Source organism: Pseudoliparis swirei, chromosome 13 (assembly GCF_029220125.1).
Source record: "Pseudoliparis swirei isolate HS2019 ecotype Mariana Trench chromosome 13, NWPU_hadal_v1, whole genome shotgun sequence".
NCBI lineage: Eukaryota > Metazoa > Chordata > Actinopteri > Perciformes > Liparidae > Pseudoliparis > Pseudoliparis swirei.
Window position 1 is genome coordinate 1,926,431 of NC_079400.1, and position 24,904 is coordinate 1,951,334.

A 24,904-nucleotide genomic window follows, 5' to 3' on the forward strand; every position below is an offset into this window, starting at 1 on the left:
ATCAAAAGACGTGCAGCACTACCCTGCTCGCTGGCTCCTGTGCCGGTTCCGGGGCCTTCTAGAAGGCCTAGAGGAGCCAACTCTAAAGCTGATTGGTTGACACAACATTTTCATTCTCATTCACTTTAAGCTACCAGCGCCCGCAATGTTGATTTTGAAGGCCTAAGGGCAGATGTTAGCCCCCTGGCAACACACGATGGCTGAATATGATTGGATAAAATATCAAACATAAAGACCAGCCCTCCAAATCTCAACCTGGGGCTGGCAGCAGCACAACCAAGAGGAACGCTATGAAATGAAGAGAATAACTCTTACTCTGGGGAATAATTTAATACATATTTGTGGGAACATTTATTTAAAAAAAAAAAATTTATTCTGATGATGATGTTTAGGCCAGCAGAGAAGGCCTTGCTGGCCCTGACGGCCCGCCACTGTCTAAACATAACTAACGTCAGTAAACAGCTGGACGAGGCTTTGAAATCACGGATTTCGTGAGTTTTTGTTTGTTTATTTGTTTAGGAAATGTCGGACCAGTTGTGACGTCATGTTTTCAGCAGCGCTAATGTTGTGGTTGATTTATCAAAAAACAACGTCAGGGGACAAACACCGTCATGACCTGTTTGTCGCTGCGGGTCAGAGGAGAAGGAGGTGCAGCCGTTTGGTGGCGCGAGGAGCACTGCGCGGAGGAGGAAGTGGAGGAGGAGGAGGGAGGGGCGCAGAGGGGGGGGGGGGGGCTCGTGAGCGTCGCGGAGCATGTCGGGGCGAAATTCTCACAATAACTCAAATAAATGCCCCGTCGGATATTAAAACACATTTGGGGGGAGTTTATGACAGAGAGAGTAACTTTTATTCTTAAGTACTGAATGAAAAAAGTGGGCTCCAGCAAAAAGGGCACTTTTCTCATCCAGGGCAAAGGGGCTGGTGCTTGAGCACCACTAGGGCTCTATCTGTGCACGTGCCTGGCCCCACGGGATATCCGACTGCGGTCAACTCAGCCGACACTCGGATCTCCGTGGTCAACTCAGCCGACACTTAAATTTCTGTGCGCCTATAGACTGATGTTGACGGTAAACGCATTCGATCGGGAGCGCGCGAGGGTTTTGATAAAGTTAGCGGACGGATTCACGTGACACAACATCCGGTTTTGCAAAGTTAGCGGAAAGAACTACGTGACACAACATCCGTTTTTCAAAATAAGATGTCGACAAATCATACACTAGCATATACAAGATAGATAGATAGATATATACTTTATTAATCCCCAAGGGGAAATTTGTCGTGACAGTAGCAGCAACACACAATAATAAAAACAAAACACAAAATATAAGAAACAGGGATGAAGGATATAGAAGTATACAAGTAAAATACAAAACTAAATATATATGTAAATAAATATACAACACACATGCATACACAACACACAACAACACTAACAGATCAAATACAAAAAATATTAAATATAGACAGAGTGCAAAAAGCAAAGTGTGTGTATGAGTGCAGAACAAATGAAATGAAATGTGTGTGTATGTGTGTAGTGCAAACAAATGAGATGTGTGAAGTGCAGATCAACATAGTGTAAGTATTCAGTGATTGCACTATGATCTGGCAAGAGGTGAACTGTTGTAGAGCCTCATAGCCGCCGGCAGGAATGTTCTCCTGTATCTGTCCTTGTGGCTGCGGAGCGTGAGAGACGCGCCAGAAAGTAATCTCTTCTGGGGCAGGAGGTGGAGAGGGTGGTCAGGGTTGTCCAATATGGACACCAGTTTCTTCAACGTCCTCCTCTCCACCACCTGTTCCAGGTGCTCCAGCTGGCAGCCGATGATGGAGCCAGCCTTCCTAACCAGTTTGTTAAGACGGCTGGTGTCACCGGCTCCGATGCTGCTCCCCCAGTAAACAATTAACTGATTTTGAATCTTTATAGATCGTTTATGAGAGTTAGCTTAAATTATGCTAACATTAAAACGTGTTTACTGTACCAAGGAAGAGTTTATAAAAATAAAACTCAGACTTTTGTATATTAAAAAAATCCTGTATATAGATTTCCCCAACAGTTCCAGGAAATGAATGATGCAGCTGTGTTCAAGACAGTCCTGACTTCCATTATCCTGGGAATCAGACATATCTACGTTCCCAATTGGGAGATATTTCAAAGTAAAAGTCCTAAATGTTTACGAGAAATCGGTCATTTCTTTCATGTTTGAAGTGCTTTATATAAATTTTTCCTCATAATGCCCGGCATTGACTGATGCAGCTGTGTTCAGGACAATCCAGACTTCCATTATCCTGGGAATAAGACATATCTACGGACCCAATTGGGAGATATTTCAAATTAAAAGTCCTAAATGTTTAAAGACATCGGTCATTTATTTCATGTTCGAAGTGCTTTATCTATGTTTTTCCCCATAATGCCCGGCATTGACTGATGCAGCTGTGTTCAGGACAATCCAGACTTCCATTATCCTGGGAATCAGACATATCTATGGACCCAATTGGGAGATATTTCAAAGTAAATGTCCTAAATGTTTAAAGAAATCGGTCATTTATTTCATGTTCGAAGTGCTTTATCTATGTTTTTCCCCATAATGCCCGGCATTGACTGATGCAGCTGTGTTCAAGACAATCCAGACTTCCATTATCCTGGGAATCAGACATATCTACGGTCCCAATTGGGAGATATTTCAAAGTAAATGTCCTAAATGTTTACAAGTAATCGGTAATTTACTTATTGTTTGACGTGCTATATGTTTACCCGGAAAAATCTGGGAAATAATTTGGGAATTGTTAATAAAACATGATTTACCCTTCAACTTCCACTGATATGCATGCAAACTAATACATTGTTTCACACACACACACACACACACACACACAGACACACACACTGACAGAAACACATAGACACACATACGTACACACACACACAGGCAGAGACACACATCCTCACACACACAGACACACACTCATACGCACACACTCTTACACATGCACACACACAGACAGACACACACACACACACACACAGAATGACAGACACACACACACAGACACACACACAGACACATATACAACACAGGCAGAATCACACGCACACACACACACACGCATACTCTGCAGACTGACCCTTGACCTCCCAATTGTCTCTCAGATATAATCCTACTGCTTTATATTTAATATATTATATTTACCTAAATACAATACTTTGAGGTCATGAGGGGAATCCCCTCCAAAACTTTCACAAGAGAGAATTGTCACCGTGCCAATAACCCTTATACGATCCTTAAAACCAGTCTTTTAGTTAATTTGTCATACTTTCAATCAACTTAAAGATCTGGATTCTTTTCAAATTCAAAGAAGGCTATTGGGAGGTCAAGGGTCAGTCTGCAGAGTATGCGTGTGTGTGTGTGGGTGTGTGTGTGCGTGCGTGTGTGAGATTCTGCCTGTGTTTGTATGTATGTCTGTATGTGTGTGTCTGTGTGTGTGAGTGTGTGTCTGTCTGTCTGTGTGTGCGTGTGTAAGAGTGTGTGCGTATGAGTGTGTGTCTGTGTGTGTGAGTATGTGTGTCTGCCTGTGTGTGTGTACGTATGTGTGTCTATGTGTTTCTGTCAGTGTGTGTGTCTGTGTGTGTGTGTGTGTGTGTGTGAAACAATGTATTAGTTTGCATGCATATCAGTGGAAGTTGAAGGGTAAATCATGTTTTATTAACAATTCCCAAATTATTTCCCAGATTTTTCCGGGTAAACATATAAAGCACGTCAAACATTAAGTAAATTACCGATTACTTGTAAACATTTAGGACATTTACTTTGAAATATCTCCCAATTGGGACCGTAGATTTGTCTGATTCCCAGGATAATGGAAGTCAAGATTGTCCTGAACACAGCTGCATCAGTCAATGCCGGGCATTATGGGGAAAAACATAGATAAAGCACTTCGAACATGAAATAAATGACCGATTTCTTTAAACATTTAGGACTTTTAATTTGAAATATCTCCAAATTGGGACCGTAGATATGTCTGATTCCCAGGATAATGGAAGTCTGGATTGTCCTGAACACAGCTGCATCGGTCAATGCCGGGCATTATGGGGAAAAACATAGATAAAGCACTTCGAACATGAAAGAAATGACCGATTTCTTTAAACATTTAGGACATTTACTTTGAAATATCTCCCAATTGGGTCCGTAGATATGTCTGATTCCCAGGATAATGGAAGTCTGGATTGTCCTGAACACAGCTGCATCGGTCAATGCCGGGCATTATGGGGAAAAACATAGATAAAGCACTTCGAACATGAAATAAATGACCGATTTCTTTAAACATTTAGGACTTTTAATTTGAAATATCTCCCAATTGGGTCCGTAGATATGTCTTATTCCCAGGATAATGGAAGTCTGGATTGTCCTGAACACAGCTGCATCGGTCAATGCCGGACATTATGGGGAAAAACATAGATAAAGCACTTCGAACATGAAAGAAATGACCGATTTCTTTAAACATGTAGGACTTTTAATTTGAAATATCTCCCAATTGGGTCGGTAGATATGTCTTATTCCCAGGATAATGGAAGTCTGGATTGTCCTGAACACAGCTGCATCAGTCAATGCCGGACATTATGAGGGAAAATGTATATAAAGCACTTCAAACATGAAAGAAATGACAGATTTCTCGTAAACATTTAGGACTTTTATTTTGAAATATCTCCCAATTGGGAACGTAGATATGTCTGATTCCCAGGATAATGGAAGTCAGGACTGTCTTGAACACAGCTGCATCATTCATTTTCTGGAACTGTTGGGGAAATCTATATACAGGATTTTTTTAATATACAAAAGTCTGAGTTTTATTTTTATAAACTCTTCCTTGGTACAGTAAACACGTTTTAATGTTAGCATAATTTAAGCTAAATCTCATAAACGATCTATAAAGATTCAAAATCAGTTAATTGTTTACTTGTATATGCTAGTGTATGATTTGTTGACATCTTATTTTGAAAAACGGATGTTGTGTCACGTAGTTCTTTCCGCTAACTTTGCAAAACCGGATGTTGTGTCACGTGAATCCGTCCGCTAACTTTATCAAAACCCTCGCGCGCTCCTGATCGAATGCGTTTACCGTCAACATCAGTCTATAGGCGCACAGAAATTTAAGTGTCGGCTGAGTTGACCACGGAGATCCGAGTGTCGGCTGAGTTGACCGCAGTGATATCCGCTGCATACAGAACAACAAAAGGGCCGAACCCTGGCACCTAACTCATCGAGCGCTTACAAAGGCGACATCATTTAACGAGAGACAAGCATATTACAACCTACTCTGTCATTCCGTTGTTTGCTACGCCCTCAATGACACTTCGTACAAACGCAATGTGACATGACTTCTCATTCATGTCGGATGCAAACCTAATATTTAGGCACGTGCACAGATAGAGCCCTAGTGGTGCTCAAGCTCCTCCCCTTTTGTCCTGGATGAAAACTGACCCTTTTTCTTGAGACAAATGTTTTCTTCAATTTATCAGTATTTAAGAATAAAAATTACTCTGTCATCAATTCCCTCCAAATGTGATTTGATATCTGACGGGGCCTTTTAAAACTTTTTTTTTTTACAAGACTACCAATTAGCCAATCAGAACGCTTGTACTGTCGTTGCCATGTAATAATTCATATTTATTCATAAGGAAAGTGTAAGCTAGCTGTCTAAACCCTGCCAAGAGGAGACGCAGGTCGAGGACCGCATATAATTAGTGTCATGTTGCTTATGTTTCAACATTTTTGGTGATGGATGCCCCTTTTTTTTGGTTTGAGCACCTGCCCCCCAAAGTGTCTGTGCACCTGCCTGCGTGGGGCCGTATTTCACCATATGTCTCGCTGGCATTGCTCGTAAGAAGAAATACAACATCTAATTAGCATTCCAAGAATACTTCATTTAGTATAGTGTGTTCATATAAGTGACACATGTCAAACACAAGCAGGCAGGTAGTGGAGGGACGCTCTATCCCCGCTCCATTACACACACGGCATAATGAAAAGCTCCCAGACTGCCTCACCACTCGAGTAGATCGCTGGAGATCCTGGCAAACTCAGCACTGTATTATTTGTTTCCCCCCTGTATATGGAGTATTAGTATTCATATTTAGTTTTGTGTTTTATCTTTATTTTCATTGATGCTCTGTGAACCGCTGCTGTGATTTTTGAAATGTCCCCACTGTCGGACAAATAAAGGAATATCATAACATATCATATTATATCATATTATATCATATCATATATCATATCATATTATATCATATCATATCATATATCATATCACTCACCCAGCTGCAGGTGCTTAGGACACCTAATTGAGGCAGGGCTGGGAAGCTTGAGAAGAGACGGAGGGGGGAGCACAGGGGGGGAGGAGCTGGACAAGCCAGGCGCTGAAGGACATCCACGCCGAGGACGAACAAGAGGACGACTTTGTCGTGCTTACGATACGTTTTGGTTTAAAGAACCTTTTTCTCCCCTGGGACGCTTTTTGTTGAAGGATGGATTTTTTTTTAATTATTTTGATGAATAAACATTCCCCTGCATTTTGAAGCCTATCACTTTTGCCTGTGTTTACTCCTCCCCAGCCCGTGACGTGACAACGGGTTCATTGTTTATTGTATTGCTGTGACTACGACTAGTTTCTAGTTTAGTTTAGTGTAGTTTATTTCGATCAGCAATAATATACAAAATCAACACCAAAAAAATTTCAACAGAAGAAGAAAGTGGCTGACCGAAAGGGTCAAGGCTGAAGCTATCAAGCTTATAAATGCCCTAACCTATGATTTCATGAAAATACTTTTTTTAGAGAACCATATACATATATATATATATATATATATATATATATATATATATATATATACATAAGCATATAAACATGCATACAAATTCACACACCCATATAAACATATATACACACACATAAATAAACATACCTACATATACCTAAAACAATCAACAAAACAAAAACAAAAAAAACTTGTCCCCATTACCAGTTACTTATAATGCGTCATCAATACGTCTGTACTTGTCCAGTCATGTCTTTAAATTTTTTTTTGAATATCACCAGATTCTTACTTTCCTTGATGTCATCAGTTAAACTATTCCACTGTTTCACCCCACACACAGATATGCACATGTTTTTTAAAGTTGAATGAACAATTGGTTGTTTAAAATTCCATCTCCCTCTTAGTTCATACTCTCCTTCTCTATCTCTAAACATCTTTTGAATATTTCCAGGAAGAGAATTATGTTTAGCTTTGTACAGAATTTGTGCTGTTTTGAACTCTACTATATCCATAAGTTTCAGTGTATGTGATTTTAAGAACAGTGAATTGGTGTGTTCAAGATATCCTACATTATTTACTATTCTAATTGCTCTCTTTTGCATGATGCATAATGGCTGTAGGGTGCTTTTGTAGGTGTTCCCCCACACTTCAACACAATAGGTCATGTATGGTAGAATGAGAGTGTAATATAATGTCTGTAATGATTTATAATTCAGTATGTGCCGTGTTTTGCCTAATATCCCTACAGACTGACTTCTATAACTAGTCAAATGCATTAAGTGTCACCTCGATAAGGAATCCCAGCACGGCCAGCCCATTAGGAGTCGTCAGTGCCTCTGCCAGAGATAAGTCCTTCCTCTTGCTCACTATGTGCATCTGGACAAAGACACAATCATGACACTGGCAACAACTAAATGTATGAAAACAACAACACATTCACTGCAGCGTCACTGTGGTTCAACGGTTGCGATTACCTCCATTGGGTATCTTTTTGAATCCACTTTGTGCTCGGAGCCATCAGACTTATCTGAGCCCCAATGGAAGTGGAACTGAAGGGTGGAGTAGACGTATCCCAAACCTCCCCCTGAGACCTCCACCGTGTCCTCTTTCAGCACACACTTCACTGAGTTGAGAGAACAAAAAGGGAAAAGGTAACCTGCAAGTATCTTCATTGATTTATGTAATACAATGTAAGAAATACATTGTGAAAATAAGTACTTAAAATGTTGTAGATATATTATTATTATTTATTTATTTTTCTAGATGTCAAGGAATAATCTGTTTGTGGAAAATGCAAAATAAAAAGTTATTAAAAAAAAAATGTCCCAGAGCCCAAAGTCAAGCCTTCAAATTGCTTATTTCCACCAACTAAGTCTAAAACCCAAAGGGTATTCGGTTTCCTATGAAATACGTAAGAAGAAATAACTAAAATGAGCATCATCTAAAAATCTGTACATGCAATGTCAATTGTCTGAAAGACATGATGCCTACTTTCAATAAGAGAGAAAAATAAATACATAAGAAAAGCAACACCGCTTATGTTCTGAGATGCTGCAACAATTGCAAATAGTTTTCACTTTTACATGAGAAAAAGATTCACTGATTCAATTATTAAACAGAAATAGATTATTTTGTGTTTGACTAATATATTAATCCTTGCAGCTCTAATCGTAACCCTCAAAACCTACCTGCATTAGTTTTGTGTTGGGATTCTGATGAAAATGATTAATAAACTGATCTATGTGAATAAACACATTTAGAGGGCTACCTTGGAGTCAGAAACAGACCATAATATGAAACAACAAACCCGAGTGGCCCGTGTTCGTGACGTGCTTGATGGCGTGTTTGTCGTCAAACTTTGTGAAAGCGAAGGCCCCGAGCCGCTCGTCCGTCACGGTGTCGCGCGTCTCGATGTCGACGGGCGATTGGCGCTCGCCGCCGCATTTTGAGTGAGGCAGCTGGAGCCAATGAGACGGCTTGTACTCTGACGGCAGAGAGGGGAACAACGTTGAGAACCAAACCCGGCGGCGGCGGCGGCGCTCATCAAGCGATGTGTACATACCACAGGGCTCCTCCTCGTAGCACCACGAATGACCTGCAGAATGGAAGCGATGATACGTCAACTCGCAAACACTGCGGGTCGAATGTGAGCGGAAGTGTACGACTCACTGGATGGTGACGGAGTTGCGGGGGAAGCAAACACACGGCGTCCATTAAGAGGTCGCGTAGGCCGATACACATTGGTGAAGCCTGTCGCCATGGGAAACCGCTGAACCTACGCAAAGAATGTAAGACACGTTTCTTTCACAACATTCGAACGGCAGGATTGACACTTCCTTCGCACAGAGCACGAGAATTATTTGAGGGAACCAACAGTTTGAAAGTGTCACAAAGACCTGGTTCTGGCTCCCTGCCTCGAGCTGCTCGCCTCAAGCAGAGAGGAGTGACGTACAGAAGAAAATAATTGTACTTTTTTTTTTTACTGGGTTTATTTAATAAGGGACAGAGCACATTAATAAAAATATTTCAGTAAATGTGCCAGAGTTAGCCAAGAGGCTATTTTTCATCTGTAGTCCCAAAATTATTTTTCTTTTTTTAAAAAGCACTCTTAAAAACTTTTTTAATTTTTAAACTTTCCCCGGAGACACAACATTATTTTTACATCATACATTTAGTTCAACTTTATTTCTATGTTGCAATTTCATTGAAATGTTCTGAATAAATACACATTTTCGTTTTTTGATGATTATTAAGTTACACTGCAGAAATCGACACGTTATCGTGTGCTTGAAAAACAATTATCTTGGTTTATCTTGGTTTATCTTGGCTTATCTTGGCTTATCTTGGCTTATCTTGGTTTATCTTGGCTTATCTTGGTTTATCTTGGCTTATCTTGGTTTACCGTCAACCCGTTGCAAGCCTTTCACAAACCGGTTTGCTTTATGCTTTGCGACTGACAGAGTCATGCGCTTCCTGAGGCGTTACTTAACACGCGGAGAAATGTGGCCTATCTTCCGAGCGCTTATGGCTGTCAGGTAGATGAGATGAAGAGAAAGATAGGATTTCACTCACAGCATATGACTTAACCATCCCGACGATTATCTAACGTGATCATCCAAACAGTACACCGGCACGTACAAGCATACCTCCCGCCACAATGCACTCTGGGTAGGTACGCCAGGGGTTCAGGTCTAGAGCATGACCGAGCAACGAACACATTGTTCTCGAGTAAGTAGAACACAACAAAACAATCGCTGCAGGCCCTATAGGATATTTAGTGAGTTTATTTTTTTCATAGCCCATTTCTTTGTCACTCCTCAAAGAGGTTCTGAATTCAATACAGTGGCTTATACGTTCTATCCTCTGCATCTGAGTACTCATTTGAGTCCAGGCCTGACGGCAACCTGATAATTCATTTGGAGCTGTGTGTCTCAGAGGGAAATATCTCTCCGTCTCTGGAGCTGCTGAACACGGTGTCCTCCAGCCATGTGTCTCGTGGTCTGCTGGTCCTGAGCAGGTAGTGGGCCGTGGCTTTTTGGGGCTTTCCCCCAGAAAACAGCTGCTTGCTGCAGCCGTCAGGTACACGGTTGTTACAGGCAGACAGCTAAACAAGAGTTGCAGAGTCAGGTAATATTCTCTGTTGGATTCACACAGACTTCTCATTATGGAATGGGGAGGAGCAATAGTTCCATCCGGAGGGTCTAGTCTTGGGGACCAGAGGGTGGCGGTTCGAGTCCGGCACAGACCCCGTTATAGAGTGTGGACGAAAGAACCAGTTCACCTCCTGGGCATTGCCAAGGTGCCCTTGAGCAAAGCCTTGGACACCTTACTGCTTGGAGCACCTGACTATGTGGTAGCCCTACCTTTCTGGCATCTCTCCACAACTATCATGCAGGTGTGCGTTTTAATAAAAGCAGTGTTGTTGTTGTTGTTGCTCGACCAATAGATTAGAGCAGGGGTCCCCAAACTTTTTCCTGAGAGGGCCACATAACGTTTCCCTTGTCTGCTGGAGGGCCAGCCGGGGTGGGGATGGGGGTGTGTGTGTGGGGGGGGGGGTGCTAGTGAGAGTGTGCTCACCTGTGTACGCGCGCCACTCGCTGTGAGTGCATGCGCGTGCAGACAGCATTTAACGGAGCAGCGCGTGCGCTCTGATCGCTCTTTTAATGAAGTATCGATACTAAAAATATGCTAAATCACATCGTTTTTAACGTACGGTACTTTGTTAGCATCGCTACACCGTGCAGCGTGACGGCAGCAGATGTAGCGGACTAACATTCAAGCTAACCTAACTTCCCAAACGCTGTGGACATCTGAACGCTGATTGGCCGAGACGCGACACGTCCCATCAAAGATGTTTTATTGTGAAGAGCACCACTTCACATTTTCTCCGCGTCTCACTGCAATCTCAACGGCAGCGGGCCAGGTGAACACAATAATAAATCGGAACGCGTCTGGTATTGTTCAGGGGGCCGGTCCAAATGTGGAGGCAGGCCGGATTCGGCCCGCGGGCCGTAGTTTGGGGACCACTGATCTAAAGTGTCAAAAAATAAAGAGTATTACTGAGTTTATAAAGTATGAAGAACACAGAGATTAGTCACTATCCTGTCCTCCTCCCTCTGCTCATGGGAATTACTGCCTTCATAAATTCACACAAATTTACCAAATTGAAGATATGCGGTATACTAAGCTAAATACACACAGACTACTTCTCCTTTAGCTCGTTTGTTAACAATTCTCTGTTCACCGAGCGATGGCGCCGTGCAAATGGTCCCCGGATAATAACCAATCATCCCACCAAATTTCATGCGATTCAAGAAGATTTTGACCTTTTCATGACCTTGACCTTTGACCCGATCGATCCCAAAATGTAATCAAATTGTCCCGGATAATAACCAATCATCCCACCAAATTTCATGCGATTCGGTTTAATACTTTTTTAGTTATGTGAGGAACACGCATACAAATAAATAAATACACGGCGATCAAAACATAACCTTCCGCATTTTCAATGCGAAGGTAATAAAAAGAACATACAATGATGGAGGTTATTAATTGTCTGGCGTTTAATAATTTAGCTCCAGACTATTTTAGGTTCCGGTACCTCTCTCTACTTTCAACTCACTGCTTTGCCTCTTTTTCTTTAGGGGGACTCTGGTGGTCCTTTGCAATGCCAACAAAACTCGCGGTGGATTCAGTCCGGCATTACCAGCTTTGGAATACCGTGTGCCCAGGCTGGTTTCCCTGAAGTCTACGCCCGAGTATCTCAGTTCCAGACTTGGATCATGGATCAAGTGCCTGCGGCAAATGTTAGCTTTCTAACGTACGCCTCCAAAGGCACTGATGAAGACAACAACTTTGTGTGTAACCCACCCACAGTAGTTCAAACTACAAATGGTGATAGTGTTAATGTTCCTGCAGAACACTTGTTCACATCTCTGGCTTTGTTGTGTTACGTTATGTTTGTCTTATAAATGATAATGTATGTGTCTAATATCACAACGATTGCAGTGGAGTTTGTGTTGTCAAAGTGCTGTAGTGGAAGATTTCCTCTGTTAATCTGGAAAGAAGGAATGAAGTCTCTGAATCAAAATTGCCTTCATCTGTTTTATTCCTTTCATTTTCATTTCATTTATTTATTTATTTGTACAGGGACCGTACACATTAATCAACCCATGGGTAAATGTGTTAACGTTAGATAAGGCTACATTTCAGCTTTGGTCCCTGTGGCCAGATGTTACAGCCTTCACTAAAGGAGTAAGAGGTTAACACGGTAACATAATAGAAAAGCAGTAAACATACAGGTTACGATAAAATACTGGCCTCTTCATAAAATCATTAAAACATAAAATAAAATTAAAAATAAAATTTAAAAAAAACACATAAAAACAATAATTATTGACACAATCACTGAGGAGGAAGTCACAGTTCATGCTCACACATCTGACTGGTAAAAAGCCAGTTCTTCAGGCCGTGTTTAAAAGAGTAAAAAGTTCTGCTAGTGCGCATAATCAGAGGCAGGGCATTCCAGAGCTGTCCTGCTTTCACTGAAAAGGCAGACTGACGAACAGAACTCCTCCTAAATGGGATGACGCAGTCGCCTCTCCACAGATCTAGTTTGTCTGCTACTCTGTGTTTTTTGTTTCATAAATTCACCAAGTGGGGGAGGAGCCATATCATTAAAAACTTTAAAAACAAGACACATATTGGCGAGTTTAATGAGGTTATCCCAGTTCAGGAGACTGTACTTAGTTAAAATGGCACAGTGGTGATAACTCCTGGGCTTCTGATCCAGTATTTTTAGAGCCTGTTTATGGAGGATTTGAATTGGTTTCAGAGTGGTGCTGCCTGCTTGAGCCCAGCTGGTCAAGCAGGAGGTCAGATATGGAATGATGATTGCGTTAAAGTACAGTTTTGCAGTATCTATGTTTAAGTTATTTCTTATGTATTTGAAATTGATTAAATGAAATCTGACAACCTTTGCCACGTTTTTTACCTGCTTCTTAAAAGAAAGGTTTGAGTCGAGGTAGATACCTAGGTATTTATATTCAGGCACTATCTGGAGCCGCTCACCAGAGACATAGACATCTGGCTCAGGTGAGTTACATGCCGTCTTTGTGAAAAACATGCAGACTGTCTTTTTGACATTTAGTTGTAGACAGGAATCTGAGAGCCATTCAGAGACATGGACCATGGTATCAGTGAGTTGAAGTGCAGCCTGAACTTTGCTTTTTGCATGGACATAGATCACTGTGTCATCAGCGTACATTTGGATACTACATCCCTTACAGACACTGGGGAGGTCATTTATATACAGGCTGAACAATAATGGTCCCAAAATCGAACCCTGAGGGACACCCACTTCATATCCCAGTATAGGTGATACAGCCTCACCTACTCTAACACACTGGGTTCTTCCCTCCAGGTAGGACTTCATTAATGCTAGAGATTCAGCTGAGAGGTTGAAATCTGACTTGCAAGGAGGAAAAGTCCGTCACAGCTCTCCGGGAACTGACACGAGAACGAACAACAGTCACGGCCTTCTTTATACCGATCAAGGTTACCCCTCCTGGCCCCGGTCAAACAAACACAAGCGTTGATTCTAAATTATACGACAACTTCAGAGAAGAGGTCCTCTTCCCTACATCCTGAAAGGTCAGCTCCTTATCTTGATCAGGCCCAGAGAACTTGTGTCTGGTCCCCCTCACACCACCTGGTTCCTGAACCCCCCCGTAGTGAAACACCATTAGTTTTATGACGGCAGGCTGGTCCATCCCTCATGTTCCCGTTACCCCAAACCACTCTCCCAATAAACTACTGATCACCTAAGCTATACTTGCACATAATATGACTTTACTATATTTTACCATTACAGTGCAGTGTAGAACTGTAGTGTTGTTCTCTGTTCAAACTTTTTGGAGGATTGATATCCCAAACTTACGATCTCATTAACGATATCAACCCACACTTCTTGGAAAACGTGAGAATGGCCCGGGACTCGGATCTTGGTGGTTATAACAAATGACGAATGGGACTCTTTTGTTTTAGACTTGATATACACATCATCTACATCCACTAAACACAACTCAATACAGCTAAAAGGACACAGGGCGCGTTACACAACGGCAAAAATGTACCCAAACTCTGACCCGTTTGTCCTCGATGTAAAGGCCAGCCAGCAGACTTGTTACACGTGTTCTGTCTATGCCCAAAAGTCTCCAACTTTTGGTTAAATATATTTAAAACGTATGGTGAGGAAGTCTGTACCCGTTTACCAAATAAAGCCAATGTGGTCGTAGCCTTCACAGCGCTTCTTGCTCGATGTTTGATCCTTCTGAGATGGAAGCAATGAAATGAGTCACGCGGTAAGTCTAAGGACAAAGGAAGAAAAACAGGTTTGAGATGGGAGTGTTCATAAAACTAGATTAAATACACATTCAGAAGACAAAATCTCAATCGGAAAGACTCCGCGCTTCCCGAAGGCAACGAGTTAGATACAGCACATGGCAGCCGTGACCGTGGGGATCCTCCTGCTATTCGCAGTCCTTGTAGGACAAGGTGAGCTTTACATGGGTTTACCAGTTTTTATATTGTTTACCAATATCTCTTTTAAAATGTATATTTAGTTTGTTTTTACTCTATGGTAATTTTTAAGGATGTATATGTTGTCCTGAAATGTCTGGTTATTTTACAAATTGTTCAAAGATATTTAAATATGATGGGCGGCTTGTCCATAAGGGCGATTAGGGCGCCGCACTGCCTAGAGCAGGGGTGTCAAACTCATTTTCACCGAGGGCCACATCCGTCTGGGTAGTGGTTCTCCACTGGTCTGGGTAGTGGTTCTCCACTGGTCTGGGTAGTGGTTCTCCACTGGTCTAGGCAGTGGTTCTCCACTGGTCTGGGTAGTGGTTCTCCACTGGTCTGGGGCTGTGGTTCTCTACTGGTCTGGCTTTGGGATGCACTATCACCCCTGAATGACAAGCTGAGACATACATCGAGGGACATTTTTAACTTCTCAAATGTATTTAATGAAAAGATGGTGCAGTTTGAACCTGAGAGTTCAGAATATCACAGAATGCACAACAAAATTATTTAGTAATATTTAGGGCTGTGAAACGATTACAATTTTTAATCGGGTTAATCACAGGTTTTTGTGGATTAATCATGATTAATCACATATTACCGATATTCTCGGTATATTTTGTGAGAACATAGAGATTTATGACAAAAGACGGATATATACATTTATACATTCTTCTATACAATGGTGCTGCAACTCAGCAGTTATTTAGCAGTTTTCTTCCATATGGAACATTAATACATCTTCATTCTAAACAGAATGTTTAACCCTCCTGTTACCTTTCGGGTCAATTTGACCCCATTCAATGTTTAATGTCGGTGTTCTTTGGGGTCAATTTGACCCCAGGCTGTTTTTCACTGTCAAACATATAAGAAATATCAACTTTTTTATTTATTTAAAGGGCTATTTAGGTAGTCAACAAACAAACATAAAGTACCTCACACTTAAACTTGGGAAGCAATATTAATTCTAATAATTTTCTGGAGGTTTTAATTGCTGGGGTCAAATTGACCCCGAGGGTAAAATATGTTAGTAAATGTAAAGGTAACAGGAGGTTAAACAGAACATCTTTCTCTTGTTTGTCAACCATTAACTCCACCATGATACAATCTAAAGGCCTCTAGTCTTCCTCTAGCAGCTGCTGAGGCAAACTGACTGTGTGGGTTTTCTTCATGAACTGGGCCGTGATGAAAGGGACGGCGGGGACACCGCTGCAAAGCTGAAACCTCACCGGCCCGGACACGGACAGGTGGACAGATTGACAAGTGACTTTTTTTGCTCGGTCCCGATGCGCGCGCACGGAGCTCTGTGGCGCGCGAGACGGAGATCGATAAGTGTTAACGCAACGCGAAGAGACAGAGATGACATGCTGCTGTGGAGATACGATCAACAACAGACGTTTAGTTTCATAAAAGAACAAAGACGTGCTATAGAGAACATGTCAGGGGGCGGGCCAATCTCTTTAATGTCATGCGATCTACCGACACTACGCTGCGATCGACTGGCAGGTCGCGATCGACGTGTTGAGACCCTGATCTACAGGAAGTAAAAGTCGTCACAAGGTTTCCGGAGGTGAACCTGCGGAAGGATCATTACCGATGAACAGACCGTCTGCATGAGAGCGGACAGAGTTCAGATTGAAGTGGTGGATTGCAAGCTCATTTTGCAAGTGACTTTTTTTCCGTCCCGACGACCAACAACAGACAGATTGGAAGCTCATTCTGCGCATGCGTTAAATGCGTAAAAAAAAAAAAACTAGTTAAACCTGTAATTGAATTAACTGAGTTAACGCGTTATTTTTTCACAGCACTAGTAATATTCCCTTTGACAGTCAATTATGAACCAACAAGTGAATCTTAAGGACACAAGGTAATACAACATACATTACTACTCAGTAACTTCAGACTTTAAAACATGTCTAAACAGTGCTTTCATGCATAAACATGAACTAAAAAAGTCTGGTTTTAAAAAGCCTCAAAAGATGTAATTCATGTCTCACTCACTGAACCAATGACACACAAAGCTGCTCTACAAGTCAGAGTCTTGAGGAGCAGCTTTTATACACAAACTATAAATAAATTAAACAAGGGTAATTAAAAAAGATTCACATATTCAACATTCACTTTTCTTCTGATTATATTATAAATACTGAACAACATGAAGCAGCACTCACTTCAACCTTAGTGACCACTGACATAGACCTGATGGAGGAATTCATAATAGGGGAACTGGGGATGTTTGTTAACACAAAGTCAATGTGGTCACACACGCACGCGCGTCTGGATGTCCGCCGGGCGCGTGAATGACAGGATGCGAAAAATGCGCGTCATTCGGGCTGATTTTTTAAACTCGGGCGGCAAAAGTAGGTGAGACTGTTCAAATGCTCCGCGTGACGTCACTGACGTCATCCCGTTGAATCAGAACCTCCGGAGGATATTGATCGTCTGGAAGCGGCCGTCATCCAGACGCAGCTCCTGGAGAAGCTGCGTGCGGCTACGGATAATATAATATGTAATATTTATATTATTAACCAGGACGCGAGGGCTTGATGGTCCGATGTGTGTGGGACTTTCTCAACAGAACAAAGAGTGTGTATTTCTTCCGTGGTGGACGGTGGTAACGAACTGTTATATGCCACGATAAGCCACGCCCCCTCTCCGGCGCTTCTAGCGCGAGTGAAGAAAACGTGACAAATAGTCCGGCGACTGAACTCACGCGAGTACATTTAGTAAAGCAACGCAAGGGTTCGCCTCTCCTCTGGCTGAACGCAGCATGAAGGAGCGTGAACAGACCGCAGTCCGCTGCAAAAAAAATGACCTTCAAAATAAAAGCACAAGATTTTTTTCCTCCCTTTTTTAAGAAGAGGCATCATATTTATTTCATGCCGTCGCGGGCCACATAAAATGACGTGGCGGGCCACATTTGGCCCGTGGGCCATGAGTTTGACACGTATGCTCTATGCCGGCCTCCGGGAGGGCTCGCCCCTCCAGCAGCGATTCAATTCTTTCTTTGAAAGAAACTCATTTCGGTCGGCGTAACAATGAAGAGACATCGGCAACAATAGAATTAGGACCTCCTAGAGCAGCGGTAGCCAACACGTCGATCTCGGAGAAGTTCCCTGTCGATCTCCAAAATAAAATGAAAATAAAATCAGAAACACATTGTTCCTCATTCTCGAAAATGTTCTAAAGTGTCTTCAGAAACGTTTTCTTCCTGACTGGAAGAGCGACGTCAGAAAAGATCTCCGACTGATTTGACTGGAATGAACGCCTGAAAACCGGTTCTGTGACAGCCGTGTTGTCAGCTGTGCTCCCTGAAAGAGGAATGTAGGACTACAGGTGGGGCGTGCCCCTCTAGTGGGGGGCAGTGGTACTACAGGTGAGGCGCAGGGGAAATGCAGAAAGACCTTTATTGATATTTCACATATTACACACGGTCAAAGTACAAAGACATAAAACTAAGTCATGAATAAATATATGTTGAAATGCCTGTACCTTCGTGTAAATGTTTACGTGATGGCATTAACAAGTTACGCTTGCGCGACAGCTGAGATTCTTGGCGACTTGCCAGGTCCTACCTCAGTGAGTTCCGCTTTTCTGCTGTTGCCCTTCAAAACAAAAGCTCAACATTGAGCTTTTTTTTTGCTGGAGAAATCTGGTTTACTTGGAAGTGATTGCAATTGTATTTATTCTATTATTTGAAAAAGCACAGATGCAGGAGTCCCAAATGGTGATCTCATATTTATTATTATTATAATTATTTAAACCTTTTTGAAAAAATCACCAAATCAAAGACCAGGAGCTAGATTACTGACAGACAGCTCACAGACTGCCTCAGACTGTCTGTCTGCTTATGAACTAACTACAAGCTCACAGACAGAGTTCAGTCACAGCCGTCACACTGACTGGAGTCACATGACTTGATGGCATTGTGATGAAGCTACACATAGACAGCTGTCTGAAGGTCTATGGTTTTGGGAGGGTTAATCATGATCAAAAAAATTGCCCCCCCTGAGAATTTTTTCAGGAGCCGCCTCACCTGAATATAAACTTCATAAAGAGCTGGACTTGAATATTCAACTCATGGGTTATTTGTCTGTTGTGTATGTATTCTGTTTTAATTTGGGTATTCGGATATAGAAATAAAAAGTATCACTCGGCATTATAAACATGAATAACACAATAATACAGAAAAATAACAATTCTTAAAAGTGAATGAATGCCTTCAATAAAATCGAAAGACAATCTCGGCCGAGTCCTTCCCGGGTCACGTCATGGAGACGACCCGGGAGCCGGAGCCCACGACGGAGTGGCTCATGTCCAGATGAGCGTTAACCCGGGTCAGACTCGGGTCAAAAGGACTGAGCTGCAGAGCTGCAGAGCTGCAGAGCTGCAGAGCTGCAGAGCTGCAGAGCTGCAGAGCTGCAGAGCTGCAGAGCTGCAGAGCTGCAGAGCTGCAGAGCTGCAGAGCTGCAGAGCTGGAGAGCTGCAGAGCTGCAGAGCTGCAGAGCTGGAGAGCACACCTCCACAAGCAGTTGATGAAGCTACCGGAGCTGTCGTGCCATCTTGTGTCTGTACTTGCTCATTTCTTCTACACTATTAATGCTCATCTCTCTTTTCCTGCAGGGTCGAATGCTCAGGGTAAGCACAGTCATATTTAATTTGCTATCAGAGTTGCACTGTAACAACTTTGAACACAGCTACTCCTGAATCCGCCTCATGGCATATGTACTGACACACAGTTTGTCTATGTGCTCTTTCAGATTGTGGAGCGGCACCTCTGAACACAAGGATAGTGGGTGGACAGGATGCTACAGCTGGGTCATGGCCCTGGCAGGTCAGCATGCATCTCAGATTCTCAGGTGGTCAAGCTCACATCTGCGGGGGGAGCCTGATCACTGACCAGTGGGTACTCACAGCAGCCCACTGCATCCTAACGTAAGAACAACGCATGGCACTGGTATTGTTATTTTTGTTGTTGTTGAGATAACGCTTTCGAGTTTCAATAAAATGGACTAGCAGTCCATTTTTAAATAGTCTTAAAATAAATGTGGCTTTGGTAAGTATTTTTCAAAAGCATGATATTTCTGAGGGAGCAGGATTGTGCTGGAGAAGGATGTTTGAAAGTGAGTTTTATTTAATAGGTTGCACATAGTTTTTAATATGTTTTGTTACCTCTTATGAGAGGTACGCAGGCGGATTGGGGGTAACGAGTTGTGCCATCACTACCCAATGCGCATGTTCAACGCCACACACAGTCCTCTGATAGTGCTACAGGACTATATTACAAAGAATACTCACAAGCAATACTCCAAGAGTTTGTTAGCCTGCTTTCCGGAACAGTTCTCAGGTCGTCTGTTGTTTTAAAAATGTTGAGTCAGATTCTTTCCACTCTTTAGTCAGAATGGTGCAGGTCAGACTTTTGCTTTTCCTCAATTAAAGAACTGACATTGACTGACCAGCTGTCCTTTTCTGATTAAACGTGTTGCGACTGTGAGACTCAATGATTAATATTCATTGTTTTGTTATTTTTTTCCAGAAAAACGCTAAGTCCATGGATTCTCTACATGGGAAGACAGACTCAGACTGGCTCTAACATTCACGAGGTAAGCCGCACCGTGTCCCAGATCATCGTCCATTCTGACTACAACAACATCTTCTTCAACAACGACATCGCCCTGATGAAGCTCCAAAGCCCCGTTGTGTTCACTGACTACATCAGGCCTGTCTGTCTGGCCAGTAACACCAGCCAGTTTCACAACGCCACCCTCTGCTGGGCCACTGGTTGGGGCCGACTTGGACGTACCGGTGAGTATTGGCATGCTGACACGATAACCCTATGGGTAATACATCGCTAAACATCAACATGTTAGCATCACGAACAAATTAATAGAGTACAAGACATATCGCATTGTCAGAAGACTTCTTGTCGATATTGTTGGGCTTGTCTCAGAACACACACTCACAAAAACAATTTAAACAAAACCTCGGTGATGCACACAAGTTATTTGACTAGAAAAAGAAGAAAAAAATCCTTAAAACTGTGTGAAAGGGACTTTATCCTCTGATCTCATGCTCTCTCTTCCACAGGGCCCCTCCCATCCTCACTGCAGGAAGTTCAGGTTCCCATCATTGGAGAAAAGCAGTGCATTAGCAACTACAGCCCAATTCCAGTGGTAAACATCACTGATGAAATGATATGTGCGGGACAAGGGAACAAAGGAACATGCCAGGTTAATATAATACACCATTGTATGATTTTAAGTAGAGCTATTACAATGTTTTGTTCAGTGAGAATACCTGAGGCTTTGTAAGGCCACTTAAGTTCGAAATACGCATCACTTATGTTTACATTTGTTTAGGTGTGTTGATTGAGAAAGTATTTGTGTCTTTTTCCTCTCAGATCTGTTCGCTGTGTGTGTGTGTGTGTTTGTGTGTGGGTGTGCAGGGGCGGTTTTTCCTTCAGGCGGTATAGGCGGCCGCCTAGGGCGCCATTCAGAAGGGGGCGCAAAAAAATGCGCCTAGTAAAAAAAAAAAAAATTATACTATTTTTTTGCTAGGCAGTTTTTTTTTGCGCCCCCTTCTATATCTCCAACCAATATTTTGACGGCAATGCCAGCCATTAACAGAACAGAAAACAAAAAAAACATTAAAGCTGCAAGCAGCGTCGAACGGGTCCTCGCTCATCTGCGCCGGTCGGGGGTCTCGCCGGCGCCCCCGGACCGAGGACGCAGGCACGCCGGTCGGACTTGACTCGGGCCGTGACTTGTAACGAGCACGAGAAGTTTGGGCCAGATTCGACAAAGTCCAGTTGAGCCAGTAGGTGGCGCTTTGAGTCTGTGAACATATTCATGCATCATGTGTCCCTACGCTATACATTACATGTACATGTCATTTTAGCACGCCAATATCCAAAAGACTACAGTTGCCATTTCAACCCAGTACAAACTAAGAAGAACAACAAGAATAAGGAAAGTAACAATTTCAAACATAGTCGAACCCAAAAAGTAGTATAAGTAGCGAGTGAAGTGTAGACCACGTCATGTAAATTCAATGTAAAAAAAAAAAGTGATGAAAAAAGCTGTCTTGTCCTGGAATCGATCACGCATCTCCAGGTGTCCAGTCAAACACTCATCATGCTGAGCTATAGAGCTAGCTGGATTAGAAACAGCCGTAGGCGGTCACATTATTTTGGGCACGACGAGGGAGTGAATGTGCACCGTTGATCAGGGGGGCGTGGCCGAAGCGTAGTTCAGCACAGACGTGACATTCTCTCAGGGATTTTGTTCTTTATTTAATGTTTGTTCATTGTTGCGATCGTTGTTCTGTTTATTTGAAAGAAATTCAGTCTTGCAGGGCAAAATAGCGTTTGAAAGTTGAAACTCGTGTTTTGGGGGGGGGGGGGGCGCCACGAGTGAAGCTCGCCGAGGGCGCCAAATGTGCTCGGGCCGCCCCTGTGTGTGTGTGTGTGTGTGTGTGTGTGTGTGTGTGTGTGTGTGTGTGTGTGTGTGTGTGTGTGTGTGTGTGTGTGTGTGTGTGTGTGTGTGTGTCTGATGTTAGTCACATGTAGAGAGCAGAGGAAACACACGCTGCAGTGTGATAACAAATTAACCAACACCAGCATGTTGAAACAGAACCAATAAAAAGAACATACAATGATGGAGGTTATTAATTGTCTGGCGTTTAATAATTTAGCTCCAGACTATTTTAGGTTCCGGTACCTCTCTCTACTTTCAACTCACTGCTTTGCCTCTTTTTCTTTAGGGGGACTCTGGTGGTCCTTTGCAATGCCAACAAAACTCGCGGTGGATTCAGTCCGGCATTGTCAGTTTAGAAATATCGTGTGCCCAGGCTGGTTTCCCTGAAGTCTACGCCCGAGTATCTCAGTTCCAGACTTGGATCATGGATCAAGTGCCTGCGGCAAACGTTAGCTTTCTAACGTACGCCTCCAAAGGCACTGATGAAGACAACAACTTTGTGTGTACAAATGGTGATAGTGTTAATGTTCCTGCAGAACACTTGTTCACATCTCTGGCTTTGTTGTGTTACGTTATGTTTGTCTTATAAATGATAATGTATGTGTCTAATATCACAACGATTGCAGTGGAGTTTGTGTTGTCAAAGTGCTGTAGTGGAAGATTTCCTCTGTTAATCTGGAAAGAAGGAATAAAGTCTCTGAATCAAAATTGCCTTCATCTGTTTTATTCCTTGCAAGGAGGAAAAGTCTGTCACAGCTCTCAGGGAACTGACACGAGAACGAACAACAGTCACGGCCTTCTTTATACCGATCTAGGTTACCCCTCCTGGCCCCGGTCAAACAAACACAAGCGTTGATTCTAAATTATACGACAACTTCAGAGAAGAGGTCCTCTTCCCTACATCCTGAAAGGTCAGCTCCTTATCTTGATCAGGCCCAGAGAACTTGTGTCTGGTCCCCCTCACACCACCTGGTTCCTGAACCCCCCCGTAGTGAAACACCATTAGTTTTATGACGGCAGGCTGGTCCATCCCTCATGTTCCCGTTACCCCAAACCACTCTCCCAATAAACTACTGATCACCTAAGCTATACTTGCACATAATATGACTTTACTATATTTTACCATTACAGTGCAGTGTAGAACTGTAGTGTTGTTCTCTGTTCAAACTTTTTGGAGGATTGATATCCCAAACTTACGATCTCATTAACGATATCAACCCACACTTCTTGGAAAACGTGAGAATGGCCCGGGACTCGGATCTTGGTGGTTATAACAAATGACGAATGGGATTCTTTTGTTTTAGACTTGATGCATCATCTGCATCCGCTAAACACAACTCAATACAGCTAAAAGGACACAGGGCAATTAAAGTAACATTATGTAACAATATACCTTAAAATAACAGCTTGAAAAAAATTGTGCCGCTACAATGACTTTTAATATGGCGATTTGCGGCTCCGCCATCGGGGGTCTGTGGGGAAATAACTCCGCTATGTAGGATTCTGGAGCCGCCCGATCCGGGGCGGATGAACTTCGACCTGCTTTCTGGCAGTGATTACGCAATGTCATAAAGTGCCAGTCCACGCTCACAGCTCCAGGATAAGGGCGAAGCAAGCGAAGTCTCTTGTAATGAATTACACGTTCCAATGTAAATTATGAATATGTAGCTTGTTGGTGTTGTCAACAATATTGCATTCGATCACACGTACTCCACATTCAAACATTTAGAAAACAACGTATATAGGCTGAAAACGCGATCGGTATTTCATCTAAACTAAATGTCATTCTTTTGGTTATGTTAGCATTCATCTCCGATATCACAATGAATAAAACTATGCAGTCATATTTATGTAAAATCTTTAAATATTCTTACCTTATCGGTTGACATCATTTCGTGGTTTCTGACTTCGTCTGGTCAACAATACAAGTTTATGCGAGGCTGCATCTATCGTAACTGGGTATTTACGACACTGAAGTAACCGTTAAATACCTCAAAGTGAAGGGGGCGCTAAAAGGGAAAAACTCCATTCTGGGGCTTTAACACAATGAAGCACACACTCAAACTCTCCATCCGGTTTCTCATCTGGCTTCATATGGAACAGCGTGAATATAAACTCTGTACTTTGAATATAAAGTTTCTTTTTCACGTCAAGTTGCAGCACATGTGCATATTTCCATCATCTCCATTTTCTTCTATTTACATCCATTCCATACATCATGCTGACATGTTCTCTTCTGCTTTGCAACCAGTAAGCAAATCCCATCTCTACTGTTGAGCTGTGTTGGTCTAACCCTTAAAGGGTGTACAATGCTGATGTTAAAACATTTATTCAAATGCATCTGCTTTCAGAAGTCCAATGGAGTGAGAGCACACGCAGTCCTTATCTTCAGCTGCATTAGAATGAATTAAAGGAAGGGAGCCAATCGGTGCACAGGATTACACCTCATCGCTTGGCTGGGTTGAGGATAAGAAAAGTAAAAGTTGTTGCGTCTGAATAACATCGGTTTCTCTTTGTCTTATTTCGAATAGAACTGTAGAAC

The 24,904-nt window shown here is 42.5% G+C and overlaps 2 protein-coding genes across 2 annotated transcripts; one reads left to right on the forward strand and one right to left on the reverse strand.

The window, feature by feature from the left end:
• Positions 1–7,570: 7,570 nt before the first annotated feature.
• On the reverse strand, positions 7,571–9,898 carry LOC130203920 (carbonic anhydrase 4-like). The gene is made up of 6 exons (XM_056430381.1): positions 9,881–9,898; positions 8,978–9,083; positions 8,871–8,903; positions 8,616–8,792; positions 7,783–7,931; positions 7,571–7,684 (listed from the first exon to the last, which is right to left on the reverse strand). The coding sequence occupies exons 1-6, from the start codon at positions 9,896–9,898 to the stop codon at positions 7,571–7,573; spliced, it is 597 nt and encodes a 198-aa protein (XP_056286356.1).
• A 4,884-nt stretch (positions 9,899–14,782) lies between these two features.
• Positions 14,783–23,064, forward strand: LOC130203803 (tryptase-like). The gene is made up of 6 exons (XM_056430219.1): positions 14,783–14,863; positions 19,511–19,525; positions 19,648–19,822; positions 20,424–20,692; positions 20,975–21,117; positions 22,649–23,064. Exons 1-6 carry the CDS (start codon positions 14,809–14,811, stop codon positions 22,949–22,951), a joined length of 960 nt encoding a protein of 319 aa, XP_056286194.1. The 5' UTR covers positions 14,783–14,808; the 3' UTR covers positions 22,952–23,064.
• The last annotated feature ends 1,840 nt before the right edge of the window (positions 23,065–24,904 follow it).